Here is a 20,404-nt window from a genome sequence, read left to right on the forward strand (position 1 = left end):
GACCGGTTCCCATTAACACTATTGTGAACAGATTCTTAACTATTTTCAAAACCAAGTCACTCTAAATGTTGTAAAGATTTGTAAGCAGACAGACAAACAATTGTACATTTTCAAAATATTTATTTACTTTAAGAAAAGTTCCTTCTAGAAAGTCATTTACATTGGGATATGAATTCTGATATTTTGTGAGATGCAAAAGTGATTTCTGGGGCAAAAGGTTTGCAATGGCAACAAATATATATTTTTTGTTAATATTTAATAAACTAAAATCAATTATATAAACAGTGTCTGATATTAATAATTCACATATATTAAAAACATAAACCAGCCCCAAGAAGGGCCATTATTATCCAGTTTTCTTCAATTTATTCAACACCCCTCAATCCCCATAATATTTTTCCAGTATTGATATAAATGTGTAATACAAATGAAGAAACACTATGAAGGTAGGTTCTGAGGTTAGTTATTCAATTCAACTGAAAGTACAAACTCAGCCCAGTCCCAAATGGCACACCTGTGGTCCAGTAGTCCAGCATGCCGACGAGGGTGTTTATAAGCACCCTCCATGCACCCTTATTAAGCCCTATGACAAGCACACCATTTCCCACAATTCCCTTTTAACAGCAGCTGTGATCAAATTAGAAAGTGTGGGTTCTTTTCCAGCTATGTGAGCGTCTAGTCTGTTTCATTTAAATCCTTTAAAACATTCTCCAAAACATTCTTACTCTATAGGTGTGTATGTTTCAGATGTAACCGGAGCATTGGCTTTAAAAGGTGGACCACAGGGCTTGGGTCACCATTTGAAAATAGGCTCTGATTAATTTAGCTCTAGAGTACAGGTCTGACCCTGTGGACCAGTTTCACAAAGGTAAACAAAGCACAAATTTGTGAGCTGGCACCCCTTAAACCACTATTATTTAAAACATTCTACCAAAAAAAAAAAAGTTTTTTTTAAGTATTATGTAAGAAAGTGTGCTCTACCTCTTAAAGAGGTGCCATATATGAGTTCCATCAAATACACTTCAGGTACAATTTAGTGGTCTGTTCTACATCATCTATATCATGCCACATGGTAAATGGCAGACTGTCTAGTTGACCTAAATGAAGCATGCTGATTATATGATTACAGAGGATATGGATGACAAATGTGTTTTGCTTAATAAAATTAAGTTACCGGTACATGAAGTTGAAGTTTAATTTTTCTTAGACAAATGAAAGACAAGCTGCCCTTTTAGAAGTTGTTAAACCCACAATAAATTTGACCATAAATACAAAAATATGTTCTTTTTGGTGATTAAAAAATCCCAAACATTTGTGCTATAATTTCGTATAAAATGATTATCGTTTACCTTGATTCTTTCCCCTCTTAGAGCACAAACCTACACAGGATTTAGCTCTCTGGAAATCTATTCGGAACAGTTTTAAAAGCTGCAAATTTCCAATAACTCAGTGTGCTATTATATGACAGGGGCCCTTATACTGAAACATAGAACATGGGTTGAGATAATGCACTAAAAATATAAATGTACATTTCTATATTGCTGATTAAATGGTAGATGATTTGACTTGCCTCTGCATCAAAAGTTCATGAATGTTTTAACAACACTGTTACAAAATCTAATTAAAATGTAAAAGTAAGACTCTGGAGTAGCTTCTCTAATCCAGAATTACATTAACCCTGAATTAATAGGCCAGTTTTCCACAAGCAGATTAAGCCTAGACTTGGATAAAAACATGCAGCCAGAGACTTCTATTTTTTAGTCCAAGTCTTAAAACTTAATCTGGGGATAACAGGCCAAGTGAATAGAGAAAATAAACTAAAACACTCTTTTAGCTTTAAAAAATACCATTTAAAATGTGGTAATGTATCCCAGTGTGTTCAGATGCACAGCAAATGTATGTTTGTTCTCTTACAAATCTGATCAACTGCTCAAACACTCATGAGATCAGATGGTGCAATGCTGCACTGTGCCATTTGTTACTAAAGCAGATGATGGCCAGTTAATTTTACTAATCTTAAAATGAGAGCGTCTAGTCTTATATTAAAATCTTTCAACAAAGTCAGTGGTATGGAGGAGACTAACCTGGTCATATTTTGTGTCCTTGGTGCAAATTGGAATTTGAATCTCAAATTTCACACAGTGCAGTTTATGTTTCGGTACAGAAACACCTGGCAACCCTTTGGTGGAATGTAGGTAAAATAACCATGTGCATCACAGCTGATCTCAAGGCATGCAAAGAATCTAAAAGGTCACATGGCATCTGTACACACCATCACAGGGATCACATTAACATGGCACATTGCATTACTTTCATTATTAGACTATCTGTTTCGTTTTAGCTCCTCTGACACAGAAAACAGCAAGTTTCACACAGTGCAAGAAGACACCCAGAACACTATCAGATCTGAGAAGGAAAAATTCTTTGGTAGATTATCATAAGCGTTGTCTGGCTAAAGGATCAAGACCATATACAGTTTTGCATAAAGAGGATAGCTGTGTCTTTGAATTCAAAGAATCCAAAATTCAAGTCTGACAACTCTTTGGTTGCATTCATTCTAACATCCTGGTGAAAATGTAGCATAAATTAGAGATATACTACTAAAGAAAAAAGAAATAATACAGCCAGAACAAAAAGGGCTGGGGCATTTAAAAAAAGAAAGAAAGAAATGTTTTAATACAAGTGATATGCCACATTATAAATTATTTTAATAATGTTTATATATCGTCAATGTCAGGCTAACAAACATATCTCCAAAAAGTTTAAATTTTACATGAGCAGAAAAAATAATTTAACCATTTTAATTAATTCAAATAATCAAAATCTTCACACATTAGCTGTGTTCCAACTGAAGTAACCTACATCATAAAAGGCTGTTCCAAAGTGAAGGACCCTTTATATACATCCTAGAAATGCAGCCTACAGTTGTTATTTTGAGAATGCAAATTATGCATCCTTCAAAGCCTTTAGTTTCACATAGTTCTTCACACACATTCAATGCAAAGAGGGAAATAATAAACAAAACAAATAATGAAAAAAATCACCACCACAAAAATGGTAGAAATTCATCTTCATTACTTTCGAAAAAAGGGCACAATCATTAACAAATTAAAGCCTTCATCCATATATTTGTATTATAATTCAGACATTAGAAAATGCTGAGCAAGCTAGCTTACTTTTAGTGGTAGTTTAGTGTAACATAGTGTAAGACTAGGCTTAATCCCTATCTGGGGAAACTGTTCCATTTGGGTTTCAAAAGGCTGCTAAGGAGGAGCATAGCATGATCCTACCCTGTATTTGGAACACAGCTAATATTAAGAACAACTGCCAGATTACAATTTTGTCAAAAAGTAAAAACAACAAAAATGGAGATAAAAGGTTTTGGATGACAGAGATGATATCTATTTATATATACACATAAATATTTCATTACTTCTCTTTGGCTGTATCCTAACTTTAGAGTTATGCAATATGCATGACTATCATGCAATACTCCATTATGATCATGAGAAAAGAAATGCAAATATAATGCAAGTCTCATGAGAGAGTGCTCACTCTAAAAAAAACCCTACACCATTGTAAAGTTACGATACTTACTTCTGAGAAAGTAGATAAAATTTCAGCCCTCACTGTTCAAACCCGCACTCAAATCTTTAAACACAGTGACCACAATTTTCACTTCAACTCAGTAAACCTTCACTCAAAACTATCAACCAAGATAGTCATTAATGAGGAAAAAAAAAAGAAAACCTTTTTTGTAACGCACTCAATATTGTTATACACTTAACAATAAAGATGCAGCATTAGTGTTATTGCTATTTACAGTAAAAGTGCTGTGATTCATTAGCAGTAATCATAGAGTAAAATTCCACAGTGACATCTCTGAATAATACTGATTAAAAAGAGCATAAGCTGGTTTTGCCAAATCCTTCATACCTGACCCAGCTCCTCCTGTGCTTCGGCCTCTTCCTTAACACTTACAGAAAGCGCTCAGGCGTGGAACTGAGGGGTCTGCTCTATTCAGCAGGTTTGGAGTCTTCGACTCCTCTGGAACATTGTCCTTTGGCACCCTTGGCAAGGTGTCCCTCACTGGGGTAGACATCTGCTTCAGTTATCACAGAAGAACATTTTCTGTGCCTGTGGCAGCTTAACCAACCCCTTTAAGCTTATATAAGTCTGGAGTTTTTAAGAAACTGTATAAGGACTTTGTAGATGAAGGTGTACTGGGAAATGGTTTGCACCATTATCATGCGTTGATGTCGCAGCAACTTCAGAACAGTAGGGACGTCCAGCATCTACAACAGAGGTAATGAGTTACACTTCCAGAAAATCCCCAATTTATTACTCATTAGTTTGTATTTAACCATGTTTAATAATAATAATAAAAAAATGCATAAAACTGACAAAAACTGAACATAATAATAAAATAATAAAACACTACAATACCATTATCCATAACACAGAAGTACTGTAACATCTTGAGAAAGTGACAAAAGAAGCATTCTGGGACTTATGCCAAAGTAAATAGTGCGTATGTACCTCATTATGTTCCAGACAGGCTACCATGACCTCACTCAGAATGACCACACCAGTGCGCCCCACCCCTGCACTGCAGTGCACCAACACGGGTGGATTTGTGTTCTTTGGATCGCTGGTGCTGTTGGTGTGCCGCCTTACGGACTGAATCTCCTCCAAGTACGCTAAAACACAGAGTTAGATCAGTTTCCTGAGCCAATTCTCCACCACCAACCTGAAACCAATAGTGTCTAGGAGGCAGAACAGTCCTATTCTGACAGTTTCAAATATTCCTCTTCTGTTCTTTTTCAATAACAATCTAAGCAACAGAATATACTTGCATGGGGATGCAAGGACTTGCGTGTATACCTGCATGGAGATACACTGTAAGTCCAAAGGTTTGTGGACACCCCTTCAAATGAATACATTTAGCTACCTTAAGTTAAAACCCCTGCTGACACACATGTGCATACGGACTAACAAAACTTGTCTCATCCGTATTTGGAAATACTTTCAATAGAAAAATGCTCCCCGGAGATCATGATAAACATGAATGTATTGTCAACATGTCTAATGTATAAATGTGGGCTAGAGGGGTACAAAGAGTACAAACCCTCAGCATTGAGATGTAGAGCGGTGGAACTGTGATTTTAGAAAAAAAAAACAATTAATCAGTGGGTGTCCCAGTTTTTTTTTCCATTTAGTGCCATATAGTAAATGTAGGAAAATAACTGTTTACAGTACTGGTAAATAAAAACTACAGTAGTTAATAGAATAAAAAAAACTATTAGCATTTAAAACTATATCCCATTTTAAGTATTCAACTTACACAGAAAGCCTTTGAAGTCTTCAGGGCAGCCATGATCAGGCCAGTCTGTGTACTGTAAGTGCCAGACGGTTCGTTCCTGGCCTGTCAGGAGATGTTTAATCTTCAGGCCTGTGGTTGCGTAGCAGCCCGAGTCTGTGCGGAATCGTGTGGTGATTTTAAAGCGGCCATATGTGACCGTGTTGTGACGAGATCCCAATCGCGGCCAGTAACGGTAGCTTTTCTCGCGACCACCCTCCTGTGAATGAAGAAGTCAACAGAAGAAAAAACATTTAAATAGTAGAACTGGTAAATCATGTTGAAACAAATACACCAGGTCTTCCAGGAAGTTTTAGGCACAAACATGATTAGAATACATACCTCTTCAGCAGTAACCATAGCAATAATTGCAATTCCTTGTTCCCAAACCATCTGCCAGAAGTCCTGGCATGTGTGAGAGAGGGGACCTTGGGATGCAATGTAGCTCCACTCCTCTCCCCCTACTGTAACCTGGCAAAGACACCAAAATAGAACACAATTAAAACAGTACTATTTAGCTATGCATTTCTGATCATGAGGGACTATTAATTTCACTTTCATTGATTTATGAATATACTACAATGCAAATCAATTTAAAACTAGAGAATACAGGAGGATGATATTAAATGATAGTTAATAAGCAAGAATTACAGTACAAAACTACAAAAAAGTTCCTACTTTGATGTGTGAGGCGTTGATATAGCCGGTGTTGTTCTCTTTAGTAGGCACAAGCTCCACACGGGTGTCGTCATAGGGCAGAACGTCCTGGAAGCGATTCCGCTCTGCGTTTTCAGGCAGCTGCGCAATGCTGCAATCACAGCTGGGCCGTTTCTTTGGCACTTGTTCATACTCTGTAAACACCATTCCTTGCTCCAGCTTCTGCTCCAGGAGCTTACACTAAAACACACATGCAAACAGAACTACCGTAAATACTGATCATAAATATAGTAGGATATGTTTTCATGTTCACAAGTTATCAATACACGATGGTTTACGTCTGGGAGATATTTTTCAATTGCTAATTATGAGTAATTATTAGGAGCAATAAATTAAATGTGGACGGCATTCTTAATTCTAAAAAAAAAAAAAAAAGAAAAAAGAAAAATGGCAATACACAGACATGCCAAATTTCATGGGAATGGTATTGTGATCAATGTCTTTTGGAAAGTGCCAGGGAAGCTTAAGAACACTGCAAGGACCTGTGGGATGGGGCGTTCTGCATTGAAGTTGGATGAGATTGAGTTGCATGTCTGGTCAAACGGTCAGTTCTAGCCAGAAGCCACGGGTCACAATGCTTTCCACCCACTGCGCTGTTCATCGTAGTAATGCCTTCTATTTTGACGTATTTCCAACACACACACGTCAGTGTTGATAGAGGAATGTTAAATGCCCGCACAGCTTTGGAAACGGAATGCAACATCCATCTGGCACTCACTATGATTTTTTTGCTCAAACTCATAATTGCCACCTCACCAGTGTTGAACCTCATTTAAAAGAAACACATATTAGGTGGACATCCTCAAGCAGTCTCCTGATGTAACACATGAACAATTCACGTTCTGCTATCCAATTACTTTTTAAAAGAACACTAAAAAAAAATCACATTTTAAAAGGACACTAAGGGCATTTTACATTCGTTTCCCTTACTTTCATTTTTAAGCTCCAGTTCAACATTGAAAAAAGCTAACTGCAAGCTAGCTCTGCATGTGGACTTTTTTTGCCTTTCAAACAAATAACTAAAAACAGACAAATTTGACTGAAACTACTCATTAAATATCTACATATATATGTAAGACCAACCAACCACACTCAGTGGTAGAACTTCAAATGTCTGTCTACTTTCACGGGAATGACAAGAAGTTACAAAATACCAGTTTCATTGGTGTTGTAGGCTCCTTACCCTTTCATCATTGGAGGCCTTCCCTGGCTCATCCTTGCCCTCGTCCGGCAACGGCATTTGCGTAAGTGTTAATCCATTGAGAGCCGCCAGCTTCAGTGGGCCCATCTTCTTAACATCTGAACGAACTACCTTCTTCATGCCCTGTGTGAATGTGGTGGGAGTGAGATAAAGTTAAGGTTCAGAGAGAATCCTACTAGTTCTAGGATACAAGAGAGGATACTGCCGCATACAGACTGTCAGTGCTTTGTGGAATGCAGTCGGTCATGTTTGTTAACACGTTCTGCAGCATACTTCATGCCAAAGGCACAGAGTTTACTGGTCAGCCACTCCCAGAGCCAGAAACAACCAGGTATTATGCATTCATACCAAACAGAAAGATCCCGACTGCATGTGATGTCCCTGCTACAATAGGCTGTCCCAACATTTATTAATGACTAGCTATGTAAACAACATAATTGTTTTTTTTTAAGTGTAAAATAAAGATAAATAAAAGATACTTCAGCAGTTTTCTGTTATTATCATATGCATTGCAAAGCGCAGTTCGTCACCTTAGAGTATGGACGCATAATAATAGAACTATTTATAGAGCATTACGTAATGATTCTTTTAGAATATGCTCACCTGTCTGGTATTTTTCTAGGAAACAGTACTAGGCTTGCTGGCCCCAAAGAAACAGCTATGAATACAATTTTTAAAATATATATATATATTGCCTTTAAATGGTTCTGTAAGCTCCGCCTTAGAAGAAGAAAAAGTGTTATGCCGAAATCTGACTGATTCACATGCATGCATGTCATGCTGCAGTATGAGCACAAAAGGTTACGATGGTAATTCCTGTATCTACTATATCTGTAGATGAAACTCAGATAGATGGAATTAAAATAAGTCCATGGGTGATCTGTTACACTTATTCTGCTTTGTGACGCATAAAATCGAGAGGAGTCTGATTCTGACAGGGAGATGGAATTTGGCAGAACTCACTGAATCAATAACATGCTAACTTCCAAGGCACCCAAAGCTTAGTATAGGGATGACAAGAAGACAAAGCAAAGTAACAACTAAACAGGAACTATTTTATATACTGTAGCAATATAAAGACTGATCTAGATTTACAAATGTAAACGCACCCTTAGAGAAACTACGTACAGTTTTACCAAGTAGCAATTTGTAATTAATACTTTACCAATTTAAAAGATCTTAAGACTCAGCCTTATCTATTACAAACATGAGTTTGAACTGAAACAATCACAGGTCTTATATGGCATTAATCATGATTATAACAATCATGTTTATCATTTAAAATGCAATCAGAAGAACTTACAGGTGGCGGGAGGCCGTCAACGTTCCTTTTTGCAGCTGGCACATCTGAAACGGGTCTCTTTTTCATCAATTGACCCTTATGCTTTGATCGGATTTGACTGTTCAGATCCCCCTCTGAAACTGAGGGCATAAGTGTGTCGGTCTCACTAAGCGGGTACAGTGGCCCTACCTCGTCCTGCTCACGGATCTGAGGCTGAGGTTGGAACCCCAGGGAGCCAGTAAGAACTGGATCCAAGCTGGGGGGAAAGGGATAAGCTGGTGGAGGTTGCTCCATTATTGGATGGCCAAGAACAGTCATGTGTTGCTGGTCTGGACCAGCAGCTGCGTCCTGAGACTGCGGGGTATGGCGGCCGCTGTCGTCCTCAAACTCTTCTTCTTCTCCACTGCTGTGAACCAGCATGGTGGCGTCGGACAGTGACTTTTTGTGCCCGTAGCACACGTCCTCTTTTATGATCTCACCTTCTGCCTTGGTCCTTTCCAGAAAGACGTTGAGGTCAGAGCCGGAGGCTGCAGGGGCTACAGGAGAGGTGACTGAGGGTGAAGTTTCAGCAGCAGAGACAGACACTGCCCTCTCTTTGAGCCTCATGTTCTCCAAGCCGTACGCTAGTCCAGCAATCTCAATAGAGTTGCGCTTTTGCATACGAGTATGACGAGTGGTGATGAGTGGCTCACTCACTTCTTGCAGTGAATGGGCTACTGGCAGGCTGTCCTCCTGGAAGGTCTGCACTGAGTGGTGCACTCGTCGAGTGATTAAGTCTGGATTGCTGCTGCTTACGTAGAGGTGGCGAGAGAGGTCTGGGGTACTGTTGGCTGGCCTGGGGTGCGAGTAAGGATATGGAGGAGGTGGTCTGTACACCTGAGTCCTCATGATGTTGGGAGCAGGGTAGTCCTGGGCCTGCTGCAGTTGCACATTGGTAAGCTCAGGCACGCTGACGGCACCCACCACGGGTCGTCTTTCAGTGGGATAAGGGTAGGGCGAAGGGCTGTGGAAGCTATAGTTGAGATTGTATTGGGTGGTGCCATGCTCACGGATCTCAGGCTGGCTGTAGACCAGAGGGTCAGGCCGGCTGTAGGCATAGGAGTTGCCAATGTTGAGATTCCTCATCGAATGGCTCTGCCGTTCTGCCGCAGGAATTACACCACGGTTCTTTTGTCGCATAACTGTCTCATAGTCTGGCGTGGCACGGTAGGAGGGAGGGATAAGGACACTGTGACGTTGAGAGGGCACGTAATCGGGCCTCATGACATCACTGCCTGTGATGCTAGGGTTAGAGGACATGGGCGATGGCTGCAGGTAGTGCTGGGGATTGTTGAGAGAGCTGGTGCTGTGTGCGCTGTACACACTGCCATTCCGAATCCTTCCGTTGTACTCATGAGGGGAACGGTCCAGGCTGGTCTGAGAATGATAGTAGTATCCATTTTGATTGTTCATGTAAAGGTTGTCTGTAAAAAGCAAGAACTGCCGGTTAGGTTCACATTTAAAATAAAAAGCATTAAATAAAAAGATCTAAATTCTCCAAGCAAGCACAAATCACTCGCCATTTAGTTCTATTTTTACCTTGAGACGATGTGTAAGGCTCATTGTAATGGCCATTGTAGTGTAACTGAGGTGGTGGCATCATATAGGCCTGAGGCTTGGGCTGCAACAAAAACAAGAGCACCACTGTTCAGACTTTTAAACTCTCCATACACCAATCACATGAACATAACCAGAACAGCTGCTGTTTCCACAGTGAGAACAACATGCCAAGCATCAAAAAGCTGTCTAGGCAATGAATTATTTAAAAGTGCCTACCAGAGACATTCTTGTGGAGGAACGCTGTCTGACAGGGTTCACAGGGGCAGGTTGAGTTTGGCTGTCAAAAAGAAGTAAAAAATAATACATAATTAAAATAAAGTGAGAGTGAAACAAACCAGAGTTCAGCCCATCAGCTGTAATCCTCTATGACAGCTGAGAGAATGCCAAGGTTTCCAACTTAGGAATAGTGTGCAGTGTTCAACAGCTGCAGAGTTTGACAGAGCTGTTAAACTGGTACAGACTAAAGGTGGCATGACTGATTGGTTTTCAAACTGAAAGATGCATGCTGTCCAAGGCTAGGATAGCAATGTTAACTGAGGCAACTTAGCCTTAGCATTTGCTTTTTTTTTTAACAGAATGGCATGCATTGATGTGTGGAGCCAGAACTGGTGTGCGATGGGCTTTACAATAAATTGTTACTTAACTTAATCCACTCTTCTCTATACTTCCCTCTCCATGTCCTCCTTTTTTTAACCTCTGTTTTCACACCTCTAGTACCCATAGTTTCAAATTAAAAGCAGTTTTGCAATTATGATTTCATGATATTTAAAAAAAAAAAATTGAATGCCGTGGCAGCTATAATTTTATATGTAATGTGTAAAATATGCAGCTAGAACATTGCACTGATTCTTTTTCCGACACAATGTCCGACATTGACACCAATACTGCAATGTTGAACACTACTAGAGTTCTAGGGTTAAGCATTTAAATGTTAGCAAATGAATCATATCAAATCATACTTTAGATTTTTATTATTCAGTGATTTTGAACAGTGCTTTTCTGATATCAATACTGAGTATTGAACTGGAACACCAAAAATGGGCTTTAACGAAAAAAGATGAAACAAAACAAAAGAGCCTATTTAGTGAAATGAAATGGGACTCCTGAAAGTTTCCTTTGACACCACTGATGTTTTTCTGTATCAAAGCACTTTTGGTCAGATTGCATGTGACTTGAACCCATTTCCAGACTCTCAAACAGAGGGGATTAAATGACTACAAATGTTTTTGGGCAGCTGTGATACTGGGAGCCCCCTGAACAGAAAGCACTGGGGAATGCTAAAGCAGTCTTGCTCACCCCTTGTTAGAAGGCAGAGAGGGACGAGAGAGCATTGGAAAGCGAGGAAATGAAAGAGTGAGAATGGACTTCTGGGAGCCCTCAGAAGGCGGGGCATCAGATTCCTCTCTGGAGACAGGAAAGGGACAGGAATGAAGCAACCAGGAGTGACGAACACATACACACACACACACACAATCTGACTAATGGGATTGAGTGGAATCTGCACTTACAGACTGCTCTTGTTAATCTTATAAAACTTGTGCCGTGCCAGGCACATTCTGCACACATATTTGGAAGTCTCCATGTCCTCCTGAAAGAGACACGTTAGGAATACGTTAACACAAGCAATCAAGAATCACAAGCATCTTCAACAGAGCTCTATTGTACTGAACTGGCTTTATACACTGCATGCTTTTTAAGGTAAATGTAGACATATGGTATGTGTGCAACCACACAGCAATGTGAGCTAGCTTTGAACTATTTTGAGCAAGGGGAAAAAAAGAAGAAAAAAAGAAACATTGAAAATGTATAGGATAATTAATGGAAGAAGCAGAAAAGGCTATAGGACTTACAGTCTGAAACTGAATGGTGTCCTCTTTGTTTGCCAGCTCCAGTGCAAAGAAAGACTTATTATGAGTCATGTTATTAATGTCATTCCACCTACATCGGGGGAAAGGTCAGACAGCAATCATGGTTATATTTATGTACCCAAACTAATTTTCAGGAAATGCAAAGACAATTCCATACAAATGTACACAAAATTAAACTAAATCCAACACACATACCGGAATAAAAGAGGTGCTCGGCCATTTTTGTGCTTGACAAATATTCCATCCAGACAGGATCCAATGAGTATGTCTGCACCCTGGCTATCCTGTGTAATAATAATGTCACAAAATATTTTTGTAATAAAATAAGACGTGTGCTTACATTCATAATACATACACATTAATCTTAATATCTTAATAGATTAATAAATTATACATTTTACTCAACGATTTTTCCCAAGTCTACCAAAAAACACACAAAATCAAAGCAGCTATTTACTTACCTTGGCCTGAAAACTTTCCTGACCATAGGCTTCCATCTTTTCCACCTCTTGCATGTACAGCATCTCTGCTTCTGGGACTGGAAGGCCTCTGTGGGTGAGGGTGGGGTGGGAGCAAATAGACACAGATTATAAAAACAAAGAGATTTATTATTGGTTATTTGTTTTATTATAACAAGTCAGCGTGTATTGTAATTTTGCATTCCTATGGAAAATTTCAGTTTGATCCGTGGATCCATCATACATTTTAATTTTGGAAAAAAAAAAAACCATTTTTCATTAATTTATTTACTATCCCCTTTTCTCATTTTTCTTGAATAAAAAAGGCAGTGACGAATAGTGCTTTCTGGAGTCATGGTATTTTAAAATAATTTAAAGAAAGATTAAAACAAACAAACAAACAAACAAAAAAAAACATTATCGAATAAGTATTTTATCAACCATAAGTGAGGCTGCTATTCATCTGCCTGGCTGTGAATCAAAGTCAGTGAGTCAGCAGATGGTTCTGAGGTGGAACCTCTAACAGGTGCCAATGACAGCCTAATAAAGCTGCTTTACAGAACTGAAAGAAAAGAAAGCACACTGTCTGTTCTGATTCTTCTAAAGAAAAACAACAAAATAAACTCTAGCTTTAAACAGCCCAGATGAGCTTTAGAGGATGTTCTCACCGGTAGCTTTGATAAAGCAGAGCAACTTTTTGTGTGGCTTCTTCAACAACCCTCTCATCTTGAATCCATTCCTAGAGTGGGGGAAGAAGGTAAGCAAGGAAAAAAGAAATAAGTAAGGGAGTGGGAGCTACATAATCTTAAACCTACTGACCACTTGCTAACATTAAATAATAGAGAATAGAGAATAATACAGCCTAATAAAATTTAAAAATATACTTACGATTGGGAAAAGCACAAATTTCTGGAGAAACTCTTGGGAGTCATAGCGATTGAAGTCCCCAAAGTCAGCTAAGTTAAAAAAAAAAAAAGAAATTTAAATTCATGCACTATATTAAAATATACAAGGTACTTGTTATATTACAGACTGTATGAACTCCAAGTCACTTCAAGTCACTAAAAATATTATTCATAGACTTAAATGCTATTTCTGCAGAAGCTGCACCACTTTGAAGTGCCAATGAAATATTATGCTGTGAAGGAAACCAATTTAGCCTTTGTAACCATAGCAGTCCAACATTAACAGCAATTCCAGTCATCCTGTTAGAAATGTGCTCAAGCTATGCTGACTATCCAAAGAATTAGCACAGCTATAAGCTTTCATGCACAGCATTGCCAATACACAAAAATAGCCTGTGTTAAACACCTGATCTATTTGACCCAAATCACACGAACGCAAAGGACACTTCAACTGTACAAACAGTGGTCAACACGCGAGAGCGTCAGTGCGTAACAGCGGCATTCTTTCCCCCTGTGTGAGATGTACAGGGGGGCAGCAGTTTAGACCTGGCTGTAACAGTGAGTGATGTCAGTTACTCTGCTATGTTAACACCAGGCCAGTAAGTTGTGCTGCCAGATATATCTTTGCCAGCAGTGTTTGAGATTCTTCTCCTGAACAAAAACTGAAGCTAGAAATGTCAAGCCTGCAGGCCTAGCTGGTTAAATGCACATAAAAGTGTACCAGTGTGATTAACCTAATGCTGGGCGCAGTTATATATTGCATACAGTATTTAATCAAACTTATAATCAGGGTACCTTGTACTGCCAAGCCAGCCAAGCGGATTGCCTGTTCAATTGAGCATGGAATCCTGCCCTCCAGAATATCTTTCTTCAGCTGAAGGTAATACTGGTATCTGTGGGAGAGGGGTAAATTAGAATACTATTAGATTGTTCATTTATACGATTCTGTTCATCATCATAAAGCTGATATAACATGGGTTCATGTGTCCATCACTGAACTGTGGTTAAGCATATTAAATCACCTGGTTATCTCTTGTTGCAACTGAGAAACAGTCGGTACATAGAACACGACTCCAAAGTAAACGGTGGGCTCCAGTCCATACTTGTCAAGCTGTTTCTTCAGTGGCTTTTCTAAATCGATCCATCTCTGTTGGTTTTGTTTGTTGAAGTACCAGAGGCTGAAATATGTTATCTGCAGAATGATCAGAACGTCAGTAAGGCTTACAGGGTTAAGGAGTATACTGCACTATTGTTTTGGAAAAAGGCAGAGCAAGAGAAATATTTAACGATCAACACCAAGATCGCATTCCACATCAGAGATATTTATGAGGCTTTTGTGTTCAGAAAACATTCCAAAACAATTTATTTACTGAAAAATGTTCCACAATAATTCAACTGCCTCCATCACAGAAGGCCTAAACTGTGATAAACTTGTAGATTTGTCATGGAAAATGAATGTACAAATCTGTCTTGTTTTAAACAGCAAAAAACATTTTATAAATTAACTTTAACAGTGCACAGTCACATTACAGAAAAGCATCCTGCATAATGACCATTGCCCACATTGTGATAGCAACACAGAAACTATATATTGTGCAGCCTAAACTTCAAAAATCAACCATATTGTTGTTTGTTATCACAAAATTACACACACAAAAGATGCACATTTAACTAACTAAATGTTACTTGTTTTCATCACACTCTGTTTTCTGTGTTATAAATGAATACTAACACTTTAATCTAATTATTTGGTAAGGTTATCATAATAATCCATTTTAGCTCTAGTGTCTATGCTTATGAAATCTTTCAAGCTACAATCCTGGCAGCAGTGTTAACAGTGTCTACAACTTTACAGAGATAGAAACCAGTCATGAGCCTATGTGGTTGGCATGTTGCTTAGAGACAAAGCTTTGCCACCCTCACAAAAAAAACTGAGTTCTTAATGACTTTCACCCAAAAACAGCGCAGCTCCCACTCAGTGTCCCTACCACATGTGACATTAGAAAGTAAAGGTCTGTATATTTTTACATAAACAGAATTCTTGGTTCATGCAAGTATCTGGGAAAACACTGTCCCGCCCTGTTTAGTCTAATGGTAGCATGACTTCTCTCCCACACAATGAGTGATTGTAGACTAAGTCAATATTCTGTGCAACACCTAAAGTCAATTACCAGGATATGATCAGTATAAAAATGTCTGGAATCTCTTGTTTAGCTTTTTGTTTAGCTTTTTTAGTTTTAACTTAGTAGTAAATCTGCTGCCTATTTAGATTTTGCTGAGTAAAAACAGCAGTGAAGTAAGATAAAATTTTAGCCTTTTGTTCAATTTCCTGTTAATGTAAGGATTAATCATACTGCCAATTTTTGTATGTTTATTTATTCTATTTTAATAGGGGCTGAAAAACCACCAACACTACTACGAAAAATGATCCGACAAGAACAAACGCAATTGTGATAATCTATCATGCAGCCTTCTGTCCTTAACAACACAGGTCATGCTGCACTCTGCATTACCATCCTTTATATTCTACTGCAAAACAACTAAAAACGCAGCTAAAATGTAAGACAGTGATTGCAGTAAAGAGCCAAGATGTGTATAGACATGAACAGAGCACATTTAAAACTTATATCAGCAAAAAACAATACATACCTCCCGTAACTCGAGTCTCTGAGCAACTGCGTCCAGACATTCTTGGCCTGTGCTCTCCACAGAAAGAGTAAACTCAACAAATTCGCCATTAAGCAGCTGTATGCGTGTGACCAGGCAGCTCTTACTGGAGACCGTGTATCTTCGAGTTCTCTTAAGTTTTAATCCGAATGGTAAGGGCATGTTTCACCAGTAACAGGTACCTCCGTGGTCAGAATGAGTCACTCAGCTTCACTTCAACCTTAAGCCATTGGCAACGAACTGTGTGCCAAACTCCATAAGGCAATTACATGGATCACTGGAGGGAAAAAGGTAATCAGGGCAAAATAGGTTAGAAGGCATTCCTATGGGTACAGACTTTCATGATATTTAGTACAGCAGGAACTGGTCAATAATATCCACAAAAATAGATACAATATACACATTCACATATATGTGTAAGAGTGTAGTCTCAGTTAGTAGAGCAGTAGCGGGACTGAATGAAGTTACTGAACACATGTTCTCATATGCACCTCCTTAATGCATTTCAGCACCACTGTTACTGTCAACTATAAACTCGCCTAAAACTGCATGCCCAGGTGAGCATCACCTCTAAAGATGTATAATAATATCAATATTTTACAGGCATCAGAAAAATTACTTTATTTGTATTTTTATAAAATTGTAACCATCTGCACATACATTTTGCAAGCCAAGTGGATTTATCCACACTCTTCTTAAATATGTTATATATGTCTAACTTATATGTATAATGTATTGACATATGTACAGAAAAAAAACATCTGGCACTGGCATCAGCCAATATAAATACATCCCTGGTCTTGGCCAGTCACAGTAACTACACGTTACTGACCTATCCCATAATATTTTGACCTGACCTCCACAAATATATAGTTAAAAGAATAATTGATTATAGCGACACACTTACCCTGATCACAATAATTGATTTAATAAAGAATAACACAGGCAAGCAAGCAACAACCAAATATTACTGAAATTACATTAATTCAAATCACATCTCTCTTCTTTAAGGAGTCTGTCATCTGAACCAATCTTTTTTAAAAGATCTATTAAAATGCACACTGGATGCCTACAGATAGATATTGGATTTCTTACAATAGAGCGTAGTAGATAAAAAGTTACTACTACTGCACATTATAGATTACTGCAGAAAACAAAACGACAGAACTATATACAAGGCTAATATTATTCCTGACATGAGGAAAAATAGCAATGAAAAATGCAGCAAGTTTTTCACATTCAAACTCACATCTATGTTAACATTCTTGCTCAATAACTGTGCTAAAGGCAAATCATGAAATGTTGCACGGGGTGGATTTTTATTGTAGCACAAGAGAGAGCCACATAGAAAGAAAAATACCTGTCTTTGATGAGGGACACAAACAAAATGAGCATTTAACCTATTAGCCAGATAACCCGCATCTAGGTTAAGAATGTCAGAGACTGAGAGAGGGAGAGGTATTTACAGTATGTTTGTTATCTGCCATCACTACCCTTTCACAGCACATATTCATACATAGTTAACCTACCTTAGCCAAATATTTAGTTAGATCTATAGCTCTGCAAAATAAGAGCCCACTTCAGTTTCTGGATCAGTTTCTCTGATTTTTTTTTCAAATAAAAATATTGTCATTTACAGCATTTATTTGCAGAAAATGAGAAATGGCTGAAATAACAAAAAGATGCAGAGCTTTCAGAATTCAAAAAATGCAAAGAAAACAAGTTCATATACATGAGTTCAGAAATCAATATTTGGTGCAATAACCCTGTTTTTTAATAATAGTTTCCATGCATCTTGGCATATTCTCCTCCACCAGTCTTACAAACTGCTTTTGGAAAACTTCAAGTAGTTCAGCTGGTTTGATGACTGTGATCACCCATCTCCCTCTTGATTATATTCCAGAGGTCTTCAATTTGGTAAAATCAAGAAAAAACATCCTCATTAAGTGATCTCTTATTTTTCCAGAGCTGTCTTTATACAGACATGTGCTTCTGTCAGAAACATGTAAGGAACTATTTTATGCTGCAGTGATGTACATATTTTAAACTGTTCTTTAACTGGAATAAAGGGTGTGAAATGTGTTAAATATAAAAGCTGCATGTAAGCTTGAAGGGGCCTGCTTACTATTAGGTTAAAATAAAAAGTTGAAATTGAAATTAAAGGAAAGTTATTATATACAAACCTAACATCAGAATCCAAAAATCATTCATATTTGAAAATTATTGTTTTTTTTTTTTTTTTTTTTTTACAATATTGCCCAGCCCTAAAACATATGTATTTAGAATGCATTTTACCTTTATTAAATATTACACGTTTTCATACTATAACGTTACCTTATTATTTATGAATGTATGTATGTGTTTATTTATCTTTTATATAATGTTGCACGGCATATCTATGTCTAAAACAGTGAGGCATACAAATGGGTCATATATACAACTATGTAACTCTTTTCTACTTACATTATTCTTCCATGTTTCAAAAAATTCTCTTGCTGTAAACTTACTAAAACAGTGTTTTTATAGTCGTTACTCTGTGCAGTTAGACCACTCATTTTTCTTTTATTAATCATATTAATATATTCTTGGTTCTCATCTCTGTTGCTGGAAATGTTTTGGGCGCTTTACTGGGTTTTAAAATCTAAATATAAGTTTGCTAGTTAATTTCACAGGGACTCTCAAGCTTCCAGAAATATATAATGATAGTATTTTTGTCATAAAGGTAAGTTAAATTAAGTTGGTTTAAGAAGTCCGACAGCTAGCTAACCTCGGCTAACCCTGGCTAACAGACGCATATCAACAAGTGGCTGAGCCTGTAGTCACTCTGAATCACGGGAACAGCGAAAACAAACTCGCTCCATAGGTCTGAGCGTGACCCAACACTGTTCAGCGCTTTCTAGAGCAGAACAAACTTTTATTTGCGATGAATAAAGTGCTCGCCCTGATCTCTGTGGTCTAAAGATTAACTTCTCATCCCCCAAAATCCACCTTAAATCCTGTCGAAGCTAGTTAATTCTGAGCTAGCCGACCAGAGTAATGGCTGAGCGCACTAACAGCTAGCTTAGCTAAACTAACGCTGCATTTAAAGTGTGCTGGTGTTCACTAACGGAGTCTAACACTACCAGCTCTTACCGCACACACGTCCCGCCGTGGGCCAGCATTGAACTCACACTCCGGGTCGAGTTTTTAGACGGCTGAGGAGCTGCGAATAGAGTCCAGAGCTGCTGAAAGTTTGTGTAAAACCCCGCATGTTAGACTCCTACTGCTCCCAGGTCACACTGGCTGCGGCTGCCATAGCTACTTCATTTCCGGTGTTCTGTCGAGTTGTGCTACCCATCGAAATGTGCATCGAAATGCATCAATCCTTTTTTAAGTAATATTTTTTTAGTAATATAGCAAAATATAGTAATATAGTATAAAGTAATATAGCACAATATTTTATAGTATAGCAGAAGGAATCTATTGTATGTTGCAGTGATGTACATATTTTAAACTTTTCTTTAATTGAAATAAAGAAAGTTATGTTTTCACTGTGTTAAATATAAAAGCTGCATGTAAGCTTGAAGAAGTCTGCTTACTATTAGTTTAAAAGAAAAAAAGTTGAAGAATTTTTTTTAGAGGAAATTATAGCTCGCGCAATGGTGCTGTCTGTCTGTTTACAAATGTAAAAACTTTTTACAAATTAAAAAAGTTGATATATGAGAACCTAAAATCATAATCGATAATCACTTATATATTTTGAAAAATAGACATATGTATTCATTTATTTATGACAGTTTATAATAATAAAAGAAACAATAACTGGACAATGAAAAAAATGCGGGTTATAATTGCCCCTATTAACTTTAAACTGTATCCTGATCTATTGAATCAAGCATTCCAAATACCCAACAGAAACATGTTTAAATACTGGGCTTTTTCTGGCATTTTATCTTTAAATATCACTGGGGTAGCATAGTTTGACAGGGTGGCATAACTCGACAGAACACCGGCTGGACTCCAGAAATCTCCTACACGGATTCATCCGCGGATCTAGCTCTTCTCACTGAGTAAACCTGCCGGGATTTCTACTCAAACCGTGTCCACACAACACACGCAGCGCTCTTAATCACGTGTCTGTGAACGCCGGGAGAGGCACAAACACTGCGTGTTTGTGTAAAACAGCGCAGCAGCACTTTTTGATCAGTGTGTCTGACATCAGACAGCAGGAATGCCGCGCAGGCAGACTGGAGGAGATGGGAACTTCGATTCAGTGATTCGATTCCTCCTCACCGTCCGTTTAAATGAATCGAGCGCCAGATGATTCGTTATCGTCCCATCCTTCTGACGGTTAGTGGCTGGGATGGCC

General features: G+C 38.2%; 1 protein-coding gene across 2 annotated transcripts; it reads right to left on the minus strand.

Moving 5' to 3' along the window:
- Positions 1–100: 100 nt before the first annotated feature.
- On the minus strand, positions 101–19,360 carry ptpn21 (protein tyrosine phosphatase non-receptor type 21). Of its 2 annotated transcripts, XM_049463854.1 has the most exons (20): positions 19,189–19,360; positions 16,039–16,333; positions 14,412–14,581; positions 14,185–14,282; positions 13,373–13,440; positions 13,153–13,223; positions 12,488–12,575; positions 12,222–12,310; positions 12,009–12,096; positions 11,667–11,746; positions 11,455–11,562; positions 10,375–10,435; positions 10,138–10,219; positions 8,581–10,022; positions 7,260–7,400; positions 6,038–6,256; positions 5,702–5,830; positions 5,345–5,579; positions 4,540–4,700; positions 101–4,295 (listed from the first exon to the last, which is right to left on the minus strand). In XM_049463854.1, exons 2-20 carry the CDS (start codon positions 16,216–16,218, stop codon positions 4,167–4,169), a joined length of 3,639 nt encoding a protein of 1,212 aa, XP_049319811.1. In that variant the 5' UTR covers positions 16,219–16,333; positions 19,189–19,360; the 3' UTR covers positions 101–4,166. The 2 variants fall into 2 exon arrangements, with proteins under 2 accessions (XP_049319811.1, XP_049319812.1); XM_049463855.1 differs by lacking the exon at positions 11,455–11,562.
- Between the last annotated feature and the right edge of the window lie 1,044 nt (positions 19,361–20,404).

Source organism: Astyanax mexicanus, chromosome 14 (assembly GCF_023375975.1).
Source record: "Astyanax mexicanus isolate ESR-SI-001 chromosome 14, AstMex3_surface, whole genome shotgun sequence".
Lineage (NCBI taxonomy): Eukaryota > Metazoa > Chordata > Actinopteri > Characiformes > Acestrorhamphidae > Astyanax > Astyanax mexicanus.